The sequence below is a fragment of the Sturnira hondurensis genome, unplaced genomic scaffold (genome assembly GCF_014824575.4).
Source record: "Sturnira hondurensis isolate 20B ecotype Veracruz unplaced genomic scaffold, ASM1482457v3 Scaffold0004474, whole genome shotgun sequence".
In the NCBI taxonomy this organism is placed as follows: domain Eukaryota; kingdom Metazoa; phylum Chordata; class Mammalia; order Chiroptera; family Phyllostomidae; genus Sturnira; species Sturnira hondurensis.
In genome coordinates this window covers 9,689,488-9,703,682 of record NW_028077105.1, presented here as the reverse complement: position 1 = coordinate 9,703,682, position 14,195 = coordinate 9,689,488, and the positions used below count along the sequence as shown (strand labels likewise).

General features: G+C 36.9%; 1 protein-coding gene across 3 annotated transcripts in view; it reads right to left on the bottom strand.

The window, feature by feature from the left end:
* Positions 1-14,195, bottom strand: part of PTPRK (protein tyrosine phosphatase receptor type K) — a 498,662-nt gene that overhangs the window by 192,767 nt on the left and 291,700 nt on the right. For all 3 annotated transcript variants that reach the window (XM_037045782.1, XM_037045783.1, XM_037045781.1), the window contains exon 7: positions 4,826-5,119. In XM_037045782.1, the coding sequence (XP_036901677.1) occupies positions 4,826-5,119 (294 nt within the window). The remainder of the gene's footprint in view (positions 1-4,825; positions 5,120-14,195) is intronic.

Genomic DNA, 14,195 nt, shown 5'->3' with positions numbered 1-14,195 from the left:
GTTTCTTCTCTTTTAACCTCGAGGCTCAGTTTCTACGAGACCTCGTCTCTGTGAGAAGTACCTATCCGGGATCACAGTAAAAACCAATTCATGGTTCCCTTTTGCTGATGAAGTCATAGCCATAAGGCCCAAATTTAATTCCTCACCTTTTGGTTTCTGGTATATGATGGAGTTTTGTTTTGACTTTTCCTTCCAGTTTGAATTTGGGAGAGAAAAAATGTATTTTTAGTAAATGTTTATGTGTAAAATAAGATACTCTCCCTTTCACTGCTTCATGGATCAACATGTTTCACTGAAAATTGCCAAGAGCATCGAACTTCAATATAAGAGCAGAAAGTTGTTTTTGCAACTGTGTAAATATATTCCATTCTGGACATCCTGAACTCTTCACCTTTTCTAGGAGGGAAATACTGCGAAAATGTCACTTAATCATAAAGCACGGCTGCAATGGGTTGCCCAGAAGGAGAAGGCAATTTAAAAGAGCAATTTTAACATGCAATCGCGAAAGCATGCGATGCAGACAATTTCTGAGGATGGCATATTTTATTTTCATTTAATAAGAGAAAGAGAAACTGTATTTTTGTAGCTTGAATACCAGATGGTATACCCAGAGGAAGCAGACACATGGGGGAAAAAAGAGCATACTTTCTTTGATTGTTCACTGAAGTTTTTGAATTATTTCTCATTTTTAAGACAACTTCATATTTACACTTTTTAAAAAATTGATAAAATGCCTGAAGAAGCATTACGTGAACAAAACACGGGTCAGGCTGTAAGCAGAGAGTGAAATCATCGAACCCCTCGGGGCACTGGGAAGCACGAGGCGAGCACAGGCTGCGACAGCCATGAGAGACCGTAATTACTGCCTCTCCGAAGCTGCGAGACCCTGAAGCAGGTAACTTCCCTTACAAGATGATTTTAATACACTTCACAGAAAAAGAAAAGAAAACAGCAACAAAGAGCTTTGGCAACTAGGTAGGACATTTTCAGATAAAGATTAATTAAAACTGATTAATATGTTTCTTTAACTGATTAATATGTTTAACACAGTGAAGGTACTTGAGTGAATAAAAGTGAAGTTGCAAACATCAAACTGTGATTTTTTTCAGGGCATCCACACAGATATTCTTTATAAAAATGTAAATTCCTCCCAGATTCTATTGTACATTCATTTCTCATGAAAAGAAAAAGATCACCTGTGGTGGAAGAGGGGAAAGAATTCAGGCTTTTTACGTGAAACCCCATTTTCAAAAAATGCATTAGAGCCATAGCTGCCAAGTAGTCTCACATTAGACAAGTCTTGTTTTGTTTTGCTTTTCCTGAGTCTTAGGTTCACAACTTGCAAAATATACCTAATTCACAGGATTGGTGTGAAAAGAAAATACCATGATAAATTCACTTCATATGCTAATTATAAAGTCATGTTAACCAATACTTAACTATGAAAACCTACACTGCATGTAGAAATACAAAATTGCATCATTGATGCACATAAATACATAAAACAATTTATTTAACTTGCTATAGAATTATTTAGAGACAGATTTCTGCAAGAAATCAAATTTCAATGGCTTAAATACATTAAAATAGAATATGTAACATAGAATTATAACTAATATACTTTTTAATTGGTATGTAATATCAAAATTGTTCTCTTCTGATACACCAAAATAAAATCAGAATTTCTTGGAGGCAGAAAATAATCATCATTCCTTTGTTATTTATAAGAACTTCATATATAACATTGATATCAAATCCAAACACAGCAAATAAGTTTTTATACTTGTTTTTAAGGCTTTCTGGTGGTCTACCAGGCAGGGTTTCTTAAAATAGCTACAGTGAAATAATCAACATTTTCAGCCCCATGACATTAATGGTGAAATGCCACAACTACTGGGCGCACTCTCCCAGCCCCGGTTAAAATGGAAGGGGTTGCAGGCCAGTGCTCAGGGCTTGCCCAGCTTAATACAGTTGTGTGGACCCTGCTCCAAAGACTATGTTGGGGGCTTCAAAGGGCTATTTCCCCATATTAGGAAGCACTTCATTCTTTTGCTTTTCAAAAGAAGTAGTTTCAACTTTAAAGTAATACATGCTTATTTAATAAAAAATAGTTTCATTGCCAATAATTAAGAGCAATAGCAATGCCTAAGTGTTTTTGAACACTCCCTATATGCCAGTCCCTGTGAAAAGAGCTTATGACATGCATGGAAACACAATCACTTGGGGGAGAATTTTAAGCTTCTGAAATCTATACTAAATACTAGATAAGGCCATAGTTAGCATATATTGTGTTCTATTTTGTTGTTCTGGGACCCCTGGGCTGAGACCAGCGACAGCGCTGGTAGAGTGTGAGGGCCCTTGTATTGGGTGAAAGGTATGTGGATCTTGAAGAAAGGAAGTTGATGGGCACTGTAATTTTAACTGATACTGACTCTGAGTTGAATATATCTAAATATGCTCAACTTTGCAGGGTCAAAGACTGTTTAATAACTAACACAATATATTCTTTCATAAGCTTTCCCTGCTTTTCTAACTACAGGGCCAGGTTAGTAGACATTCCTAGTAAAACAGTAACCCTGGTTTCTTTCAAATCTATAATGTACTTAATAAATCTAGTCTATAAGCCCCTTTTTTTACCATGAAAATCTGTATCAAACACAACTTATAAGGACATTAATAAATTAATAAACATGAGAACAAGACTTACCACATGTGAAAGACAGGTTTAAAAACCAATAAACTTTCTACACTTGAAATGAAAACTGTGAGTGAGCCAGATACTGCTCAGTGCTACAAAGTCCACAAATTAAATGTTTCTTCTCAAATAAAGAATTAGGGGGAAAGACCAATATAATTCCAAAAGGTCAAGACATTTATAAATTTGAAAGCAGCTATGAATATGTTATTTTTATTCTATCCCCTCCCACACAGATGAGACTATTCTTAAATTACCTCTAAGCACTTTCTAGTCATATTTTATTGCATTTCAATATGTATCTTAACTGCAATTCAGTACGGATTTTAAGGGCATTCAATGAGGATAAATGAATGCTCATGGACATGTTGTTTTCATCCACGTAAGACAGCACGCCTAGCTTTAAAACATTACCCCACTCACTTGCAACATCCACTGGCCCTCACACCAATAACCAACATCAAGTAATGTCTAAATGAAACAAAAATTACATAGTTATGAGCAATATATTGTGTGGTATTGTTAATTTTCAATTGTTTGTTTTGATGAAATAAAAATAAGAAAGCAGTTTTGATATTTAAAGAAGTCTGGACACAGGAAATCAAAAGGGAGAATGCTGGGATAACAAAATTACCACTATTATTTTAATTTGTATATTAACTATAAAAATTAAATGTAAAAAAGAAGGTAATTTTTACTTGAAAATGTACATGCCATATCCTCTGTAAAATGAACCCCATTGTTCATTTTCTGTTATCATGGAATATTAATTTTGGAAGACAGAATGAGCTACTGCTCAGCTATCAAACTGTCTCCTTTCTAAATTCTTCCTCCAACTAGAGGAGGCTGTGACATGAACTTATCTCTCCCCACTACAATTAGAACAATTTGCCACATAACATCAATCAGCACATTAGTAGAGTCTCTATTTCTAAATCTCAGACCAAAGATTGAGGCTAATGATTGAGCAGATAAACTTCCTGTTTCTGAAAATCTTTCCATATTAATATGACATGCTAATATATGAATTAATGTGTAAATATTACGATGTAACATTAAGCCAGATTAAAATATTTTAAGATGAGAGTATATAAACAAACTTCATGGGTTTTGTTTCGACCTTAGATCAGTATTCTTTGTGAGTAGCCACAAGATACTGTAAATGCTAAACAGATGTTCAAGAAACAAAAGACATTTTATAGGCATTTACACCTTCATAGATCCCCACAGTGTTCATTTTCAATTTCCAAAACCTAGATCATTAAATGTTCACGATGCACAAATCCACGACTCAATTCTGCAGGTGTTTCAGTATAATGCTTGATGAATTTAAAAAATGTCTTTTCAAGAAAACCATTTTCAATAACAAAATAAAGAGTGCACTAAAACACGCACTGTTAATAACTTAGATGACTAAACTTTTCAGTGGCTTCTAACAAGTAGCTAACAACTTCTTTCCTTATAACAATATGTTAGAAAAGGAACTAGGATGTATGTTTGTACATTAATTTCTACTTCACTTTTCATTATTTCTTTGGGCTTTCTCCATGTGTTTTTATCTTTACCAGTCCGTTTCAGACATGGGGAAGGCAATAACAAGGCTTAGAAACACAAGGCAAGCCTCCGTGTGTTCTCCAGCGAGCTGTCAACCTGTTGACTCGGTTCTCAACCACTGGCTTTCCTGAATAGCAGAGCTGCCTCACTGAGGCTCGATTCAGAGTCACGTTTTGTATGTGATATGGTCTCTGCGATGGCCAAGGAAGATAACTGTCATGTATTAGAAAGGTATTCAGTGCTTGCTTGGATTACCAAGGTTTGCTCTCAATACTTTCACCTGTGTCTATCAGAGATTTGGGGATGAATATAGGCAAGCTGATCACAATTAACATACAAGAAAAGATTATGGATACAAAATAAATACTGAATAGTAATAGTGGAAGATTCATGATGCACCAAAAATAGTCCAATTATGACGAATCCAAGGGTACAATTTACCAAATTCACTAAAACTCTTAGAATAGTGTGATTACATCATGCACCTAATAACTGGAATGTTCAATATTGTACGTATAGTATGTGTCTTATGCTCAAATTTGTCACTACACAGAGCAGCTTGCTATTCAGTCTTACCTGCACATTTGGTTCTGGTGATCAGCGGCGGTCCTGGGAGCCCTGTCCCACCTTCACCAGGCCTTGTAAGTAGAACACGGATCTCATATTCAGTATCTGGATCCAAATGCCATAATTTATAAGTTGGAGCATTGACTGCATGGGTCTCTGTCCAGGAACCTGATGTCATTCGGTACTCCACTTCCTTCAGGATAATGGGACCATCGCCAATGATGGAGTTGGCATTTAGCTGAATCAGCAAATATGTAGGCCCAACACCGAGCAGCTGGGGAGGAGCAATGGGTCTTGGTGGTTCTAGGAGAAATTAATATACGACCTAATTAGTTAAAAAGCCAAAAGACTATAATACATAGAAATAAACCAATGGATCTCAAAGCCTAAAGGCTTAATAAATAATTTATTTAGGAGTGCCCAATAAACACATAATAGAAAACTGGGGCGTGAGTGGTCTTGCAACTGTACTTTTAAAGGTCAAATATTTTCACACATGGGCTATAATCCATAATGGTAAGTTTTTCTCTTATTAAAATCATGCTTCTCCAGGAAACAAAGTTGTAAAATGATTGTAAATAAGTAAAATAAAGAGAAATATTTAGAAATGGATAGCTCTGATTAGCTACTAACAGAGTGCAGTTTGCCTTTGACCTTCCTGAGGTCTTATGACCTTTACAAATCTTCAATACTGCTATCACTTGTCATTCAGTTCATGAAATATATCTATGTGGTCTTTTTTTCTTTGCTGTATTTTTTCTACTTCTGCAGAGTTCCTGCTGATGAAATAAGGAGAAAAGCATAAAGCAGAAATCAGAAGCTAATCCCAGGTACTGAATCATTTCCACACCCCCACCTCAGAGTGTAAGAAATTAAAATTAACACTGAGGCAAATCTCAACTCACTGCATATCACTGACCTTTGGGAGCACCACGGATTAAGGCAATGCATCAAATATTAAACTCAAATGTCAAAGGTATACCACAATTTAATTTTGGACAGCTTAGATAGTTTCTTTCTTTGAAAGAAACTGCAGGAAACATTATTTCAACATTTGAACTTATAGAAATGACGAATGACAAGTTAAAGCACTTCTTCCTTATTTGACAACGGTGTAGCTGAACTTCAGTGCTGGGCTTTATGAAGGTCTCCACAGTGCTAACTCTGTCCATGCTATGTCACAGAGACACTCTACTACTACTTTGTGATCAGGTGAGGTCTTCTCTTAGTGTCCAAAAGAACATTTCCAGTAGCCAAAATACTTTAAAGCAGGAATATCCAACCTGTGGCCAGTGGGCCGCATGTGGTTCAGGATGGCTATGAATGCAGCCCAACACAAAATCAAAAATTTCCTTAATACATTATGAGATTTTTTTTTCTGATTACATGTTTCAATGTATTTAATGTGTGGCCCAAGACAACTCTTCTTCCTCCAGTATGGCCAAGAGATGCCAAAAGACTGGATACCCCTGCAAGGAAGGCGTTATTCTTATAAAATTGTAACTGCCTTGACATTGTTTCAAAGATTATTTTTAAAGAATGAATATGAATCTAGAATACCTCTGGAACTCTTTTGACTTAATAAAAGACAAGCAACCCAAAGAAAAAATGGGCAAAGGATCTGAACAGCTATTTCTCCAAAGAAGAGGAACATGGCCAATAACCATTAAAAAAGATGCTTAACATCACGGGACACAAAGAAAAAAGTCAGATAATAAAAAGTGTTGCCAAGGACATGAAAAAGACTGGTGGGACTAAAATGGTGCAGTCACTGTGGAAAGCAGATAGCTCCCCAAATGTGAAACTTAGGGTAGTTTCACAACCCAGCAATTCCGCACTCAGGTGTATAGCCAGGAGAAATGGATGCTTGTACCTGCAATAATATAAACAACAACAAAACAAATACTCGCCCACATTTGGAATTGTTGGATAAACAAAAGCTGACACTATCCATACAATGCAACGCTACTCAGCCATAAAAAGAAATGAGATTCTGACACATGCTAAAAAATGGATGAACTTTGATTACAAACTGAAAGAAGCCAGTAACCAAAGGCCACATATTGTGTGATTTCATTCATATGAAATATATGGAAGAGACAAATCTATGTAGAGAGTAGATGGTGGCCACCAGGGCCTGGGCAGCGAGGGGAATGGAGACTGACTGCTCACGGGCATGAGGTCTCTTTTAAGAGTGATGAGCATGTTCTAAAACTGATTGTGGTGGTGGGTGCACAACTCTTAACATACCAAGTTATTAAATATGCTAGAAATCACTTTGGGAGAATCTTGTATGTGGATTTTCTCTCAATATAGCTGCTAAGATTTTTTTTAAGTAAAAGCAATCACATAAAGAAAACTATTAAATCTAACTGCATGAGGTGTGTCCCCACCCTTGCAGAAGTAAATTGGAGAAGATACAGAGGAAAGGTAAGGAGAGCCAGTGCATTGCAAAACAGATTTTCTGTCTTAATAATAATGCATGCTTGGAATAAGACACAATGCAAAACAAAAAACAACCACAACAAAAAAACTATAGATAGGTTTTACCTTCTGATGCAGATTAGAATGAAGTAAGGGTTTTCTTTTATAGCCCAGGATTTGCCTTTAAACCCTAACTGTATAAAATATAGTTCCCATCGTATGTAACCCTGAGTCACAAACAACCATAACCTAAAAGATAACACTAGCTGGCCTAGATCTCTACACAGGCTAAAGTGTTTCTGGATATTATTTTTTCAAACTCATTATTTAAAATTGAGATGCTGTCATAAAAAATAAATGATTGGAGGGAGTATCTAGAGAATAACACTAACTTATTAAAATCAAAAATCTATTGGAAAATATTAAGTTAGTCCCATCATTAATTCTGGCTCATTACTTTCAAACTAGTTATCAGTAGTACCATATGAACTTGTCCTTCACTTTGCTCATGTTTAAAGTGAAAACAAAACTAACATCCAGTAACATACGTGCTATATTGTTGGGAACCACCCTGCCTGGTTTCAGGAGCTGTAACCACCCCCATGGCTAAGGCCGAGTGAGCGACCTTCGCACCATAAGTCACTAAAGAGACAAAGCTTATCTCCCTGGCAGGAGCGCTGCTTCTGCTCCTTTTTTCATAACTGGCCTCCAATGCTCGATCAGTCAGCCAATGACAGATAAGATTCCTCAAGGGGGGAACAACCTAAGACAGGCATGATCATGTGCAGGCCCAAAGGAAGGACTTGGGGGGCTTTAAAGGGGGTAATGGACCCTTGCCCCCTGGCTTTGACCAAGCCTGATTCCCGAGTTCCCAAGAAGTCTCCAAAAATTTCTTGGCTATCTGCCTGACTTAAGCCTGAAAAAATAACAGAGGGCAGTACAGCTCTGTGCTGGAAAGGGCAGGCTCCCTGGGTGATCAGGCCTGGGAAAGGATATGTAAAATCCTGTGAAGCCTGCTTTGCTAAGAATGCTCTTAGTTAAATGATAAAGGTCTGAGCAGGAAATGAGTTTGTTTCACGAAGTTTTTCAGCCTTTTAGCTGATAGACCCTGACTCAGAAGAAGCCCTAATAGTTCTTTGTATGCTATCTTCTGTTTACTGCCTGACAATGATCAATAAGCTATACTTAAACTCCTGTGCAAAAAAACAATAAAAGCCTGTCTAGGTAAGGGTCAGGGCGCTCTTCCCTTGAGAGGGTGGCCAGGCCATTCTGAGGCTCTTCCCGCTTGAGGGAGTAGCTGTGTGGTCCCTTTTCTTCCACAGGACTCAGTAGCCCGTGTGAATTTGTCTCATGTCTCATCCATGATGCCACGGGCACTGTGGGCTGGTGTCTGTGTCACTATGTAAGCTGTTTATATTTAAAATTACTTTTATTGCTTTGGAAAAGTAGTTCTTTTTTTAAAATAAGGTTTTATTTATTTATCTTTAGAGGGGGAAGGGTAGCAGAGAGGGAGAGAAATATCAATGTATGGTTGCCTCTCATGTGTCCCTTGCTGGGAACTGGCCAGCAACCCAGGCACGTGCCCTGGCTGGGAATCGAACTGAGATCCTTTGGTTTGCAGGCCCACACTCAATCCACTGAGCTACCCCAGCCAGGGCGGAAAAATAGTTCTTAACACAAATTTATAAAATTTAACTACAAAATTTGTACCTTATGGATTGAAATATATTTCAACAGATATAGTTAAAATTGTGTACATGGTAAATGATATCGAATTACACAACTAACTTAAATTGGTGTTACAAAATAAAAAGATTAAATACAACCAAAATACTTAAGAATTTTAATTTATTAGCTAAAGAACAATAGAGCTAGATACTTCATACAATAAAATTTTACCAGCCTAGCATTTTTCGATTTGTAGTCAACAAAAGTTTGGGTGTAGAGAGATAAAGTTGATAAATTTGCTAAACTTTTAACTGGAATGAAATTGCATAGAGGAAAAAAAAACATAACAAAGAAACACAAACATCTTGCCAGACTATCTAAATGTTGTACGTATTTTAAGCAGTCTCTATTTTACAAACTGAGTTTCTCATCTGCAATATTTGCTTTCATTCCACATTGCTCATACCCTCACTAATATAAAAGTAGAAAATGATGCTAAGTTCATAGCTTCCTGGAGTTCTACCCCAGAACAGCAATGCCTCACTCACATTACAGCTGAGCAACACAGACACCTGATATTAACAGGATGAAATGATTTGTCCAGTTAAGTAATTAATAGCAAACCTTGATGAATCTATAAACTTATGGGTATTCTGAAACCTGACCTAATGAGTACATACTGAATGTTTAATCTTATCCATCACAGCTCTGCACAGCATTGCCATAGAAAACAGGAAAACAAAAGAAGAAGGAGAGAATGAAGGGGAAAAGCTATAACAAAACATTGCAAAGAAGTGAAAAACTAAACCATAATATTTCTTCCGTCATTTCTATCTTTAAGGAAATGGCATGCAAAAGATCATGAATTTAAAGTCAGGAGATCTAGTTTCAAAAAATGCATACACTAATAGCTGGGTAAACCTGAATATTTTATTTAACTTCTTGGCATTACCATTTGTTCATTGGTAAACTAGGGTTGTTTTAAGAATTTTTGAAGACCCCACATTCATACATATGTCCAAAAATCGTCCTATATTTCATGCTATTTTGCTTTGTTTTTCCTTCAGACAGCACATAAATATTAACACCCAAAATTAACATTAAATACTAGTGGTTTTATGTATATGAAGACATGAATTTGAAGTAATCAGGTTCTTGGCCTGAAGTACGGAAACAACCCACTCAGACCAGTTCTACTTCTCATTGGTTAGCGTCAAGCCAACCAAGAGGCAGTCCAGTAATCAAAGCAGTACTTCATACTTGGAAATGTGGCAGTGTTCGGAGAGGCTTAGGAGCGTAGACCTTGATTTACAGCATGATTATAAGAAGTGAAATCTAGCATTAATGAGACTAATATACCACTACATATTAAATTTTTATGTTGGAGGTAAAAAAAGTAGACTCATATTAGCATATATATTTTGGTTTTTGGCCCTTGAGAACAAAAAGGCTTATTTATAAAATCTCTATTCATTTCAATAAATTATGCATGAATTTTAATCAGTTAGCAAATGAACAAGTAATTGTTCTGTAGCAATATTAATATTCTTCATAACTTACTACACTATCAGACCCAGAGGTGTGTGAATAAATCCCAAATGCACAATAGGTGTCAACTGAAGCATGCAATATCCAAAATACAAGATAAACCATGCCAATGTTACCAATTAACTTTCAATTAATAACTTATATTCATTATTCTTGAGCTAAACCTATTATAAACCATAATTATGCATTCAAATTGCTTGTTTTTATGTTTCAAATGATTTTTAAAATTGTCTGGAAATCATAGTAAGTCATTATGAAAGTATATCCTTATCCCATTATTACCATTACAAATGCTATTTCACAAACATATGTGTCACATCTCAAAATGTAGTTAAGTACTTAAATACAAAACAGAAATAGAAGCCACAAAGCCAGAAAAGTTTAGTTTCATGAAGTAAATATGAAGGACAATGACACGTCTACATTCCTCTTTCCAAATAAATAAATGAAATGCCTCTTGATTCTATCTTCTCCCAACTTGTTTTATTTACTTGGCAAAGACTCCTTAACAAAGGAACTGTCTCAAGATTAACTTCCCCACTGTAAAAGCAACAGTATTGGGTTTGTTTGCTATGGCTGCTACAACAAAGTAACATAAAGTCGCTTTAAAAACAACAGAAATGTATTCCCTCAACATTCTGGAGTCCGGATGTTCAAAAGCAGTGTCGCCGGGCTGAAATCCGGATGGCAGCTGGTCGTACTTGCCCCAAACACTCTAGGTTAAAGAATCAGCTTCTTGCCACTGCCAGCATCTCCTGGCCATTGCGGTTCCTTATTGGTTGGCACGTCTCTATCTCACTGCTCACCCTGCCTTCTCCCCTTCTCAAATTTCCCCTTCCTCTCACCTACAATGATTGCGTTCAGGGCCCACATAGATATCCCAAGACACTCTCCTTCTCTCAATACCCTTAACTTAAATCCACCAAATCCATTCTTCCAGATAAAGTAATATGCATAGGTTCCAGGAATGGAGACCTCATATTTGGGTGGCCATTTCCACCTACCACAGGCATCAACTATGATATCACCCTCATTCTGAAAAACTATGATATAACCCTCATCGAAGATGTACTTTTTCTTCAGTTAGTTGTGAGCTTGGGAGGAAAAAACAATACCTCACCTAGGAAAGTTTCTTAGCTAGGTTCAGAGTAATGGAAATTATTAAAGACCTAATAATTTATCTTTCTGCACTCTTTTTTTTGGAGGGAGGGTGAAAATAGAGATTAAAAGTTATTAATCAAAATGGCTACAGAAGTCTATGTTCCCTTACCATACCTCAATTCCTATAAAGAAAGAAAAGAGAAACCTCAAAAACAATAAACAACTTTAAACAACTGCCTTGGAGACAGATATTTCTTTATTTGCTGTCACCTGTTTACGTAAATGACTGTATCACTTCAAAATTAATGTTATTCTGTTTCTTCAGCATTCTTCTCAGTACAATTCTGATCTAGTTCCAGGTGAAAAGACAACATTGCTAGTTCATGGTCACGTTGTTTCATTTTTTTCCTCGTCACCTATTAAGTGCTGAGGTAAAGGGGAATTGACGCTGAGACTGAGAGAAGCCAGAAGGACATTGGTGAGCCAAATAATTTAAGCATTTTCTTATCAGCTAACCTATAATAATTTTAAGTGACTATAAATTATGTCTCAAAAAGATAATAATAACATTGAAAGGTCCTTGAGTGTTTCAATAAATCAGAAGTAATAACACTTGAGGAGTGGGAAGATGATATTTCCTCCCCCAAGAAATGGAAGGCAAGTCACAGATTAGAAGCACTTTCTGGGGCCACTTAATATCATACGTGTAACCACACAATGTTGCATTTTTACTTAGATGGTAAAACAAAATACACATTTTAAACCTTTTAGATTTACTTAACAAGATTCCTATGGCACCCGAATTTTATGAACTGTAACGCAGATAAATTAATGAGAGAAGTAATAGTACTTCATGATTTTCACTGCCCTTTTTCTGCTACTTCTGATTTCCAGTCCTACCAAATGTCCTAGTCACTTGTGAACCTCTCCATTCAGTCTTCTGGTTTCCTTCTCATCACTTTTTCTCATATCAATAATGTACTTGGTAAATTCTATACATAATCTTTCAGACAGATTTGTATTTTAATTATGTTTACACATCTGTGTGTTAATAGACTTTTAAATCAAATGGTTTTTACTTCAATATATTAAAATCTCTTTTTAAATCCCATGATGGAACTGATAGATACCCTTTTAAAATCATGTCATTCACATGGTTCAATACAGTTTACTGCTAAGACAGTTCAAAGTTGGGGCATCATTAAACCCGAGGCTCCCATGTCAACATAGACGATTTGTTACTTATTATCAAATCCATGAAAATCTGAGGGCTGTTAGGATAGCGTTTTAGTAGATAATTGAGAGAGTGTACACAGTATTCCACTGCCAACACTCACAGCTACCTTACACACACACTAAACTTCTGAGAAACATAAGAGGAGCATACATGATTTCACAGCTGCAAGTGGGTAGAAAAACTAGAAGTCAAAAAAATTGCAATTGAATAACAAAAGCTTCATGGCATACATCATATTCATGTTTGTTTATACTATGTGTTTTTATCACTGTGAATTATATTCAGCTAGACAATAGATTCTTCTTCACTCCCTTCTAGTCGTTGTCCATGGATGACAGTTGTGCTTATGACCCAGGAGTGCCACTGGCCATTAGTGGGCTGGGCACAGGCTAACTAAAGGACATGAAATCCACAGGTTATCTCACATCATAGAAAATTCTCCAACCTAAAACACCAGTAGATTTCTCTGGAGAAACCCCACAACAACATTAAAAATAATTGCCCTTCCGTAACCCAAGGCTTATGGTTACCTAAAATTACATCACACACACTTCCATTTCTCCAAGGAGCACTGCAGCAGAATTGGAGGAAGATAAGATCATTTATTCACACAAACTGACCATGGCCAATGAGGCATAAATGGGCATTTGAGTACACAGCTTGCTCATAGGCAAGTGAATTGATTAGGTTGTTCGAATAAAGTCATCAATATATATCAAAAAATTAGTGAGCACTGTGTACCTGGCTGGTTAGTTTTCATTCTGTGGTTTCTCCTGTAAAGGAAAATGTCATGTCCATTTTGCTTAGTCTTCTGAGAACTGGATCATTGTTTGCTAAATCTTGCCAGGCTGATTTTTGTTTCCATGGAGAAAAACTTAGAACAATAAAGGGACTTCCAGTCCTGATGGAGACATAGGTAAACATGGCTCACCTCCTTGCACAACCACAGCAAAAATTACAACTGAACTATAACATAACTATCACCTGGAATGAGAAAACTGAACTGTATGGAAGTCCAACAACCAAGGAATTAAAGAAGCCACATTCATCCGGATGGGTAGGAGGGATGGGGATGTGAAGACAAGGACACAAACAGGCAATACCACACCCACATTTGGGGAATAAAAATTGAGAGGGATACCTTGGGAGCAAGGGATCACCATCCCACACCAAAACACCCAGCCCAGGGTTCCAGTACCAGGAAAATGAGTCCCCATAACTTCTGGCTGTAGAAACCGGTGGGGGCTGGGGCGGTGGGAGAAAGTGTGGGATTCTCAGGCATCTCCTCGTAAAGGTCCGACAACAGACTTAGGACTTACACAGACTCACTCCCTGTGGGCTTCAGCAGTGAGGCAGAGGCTGGAAGGGTATCGGTGGCATATATAGAGAAGCTGAAGTTTC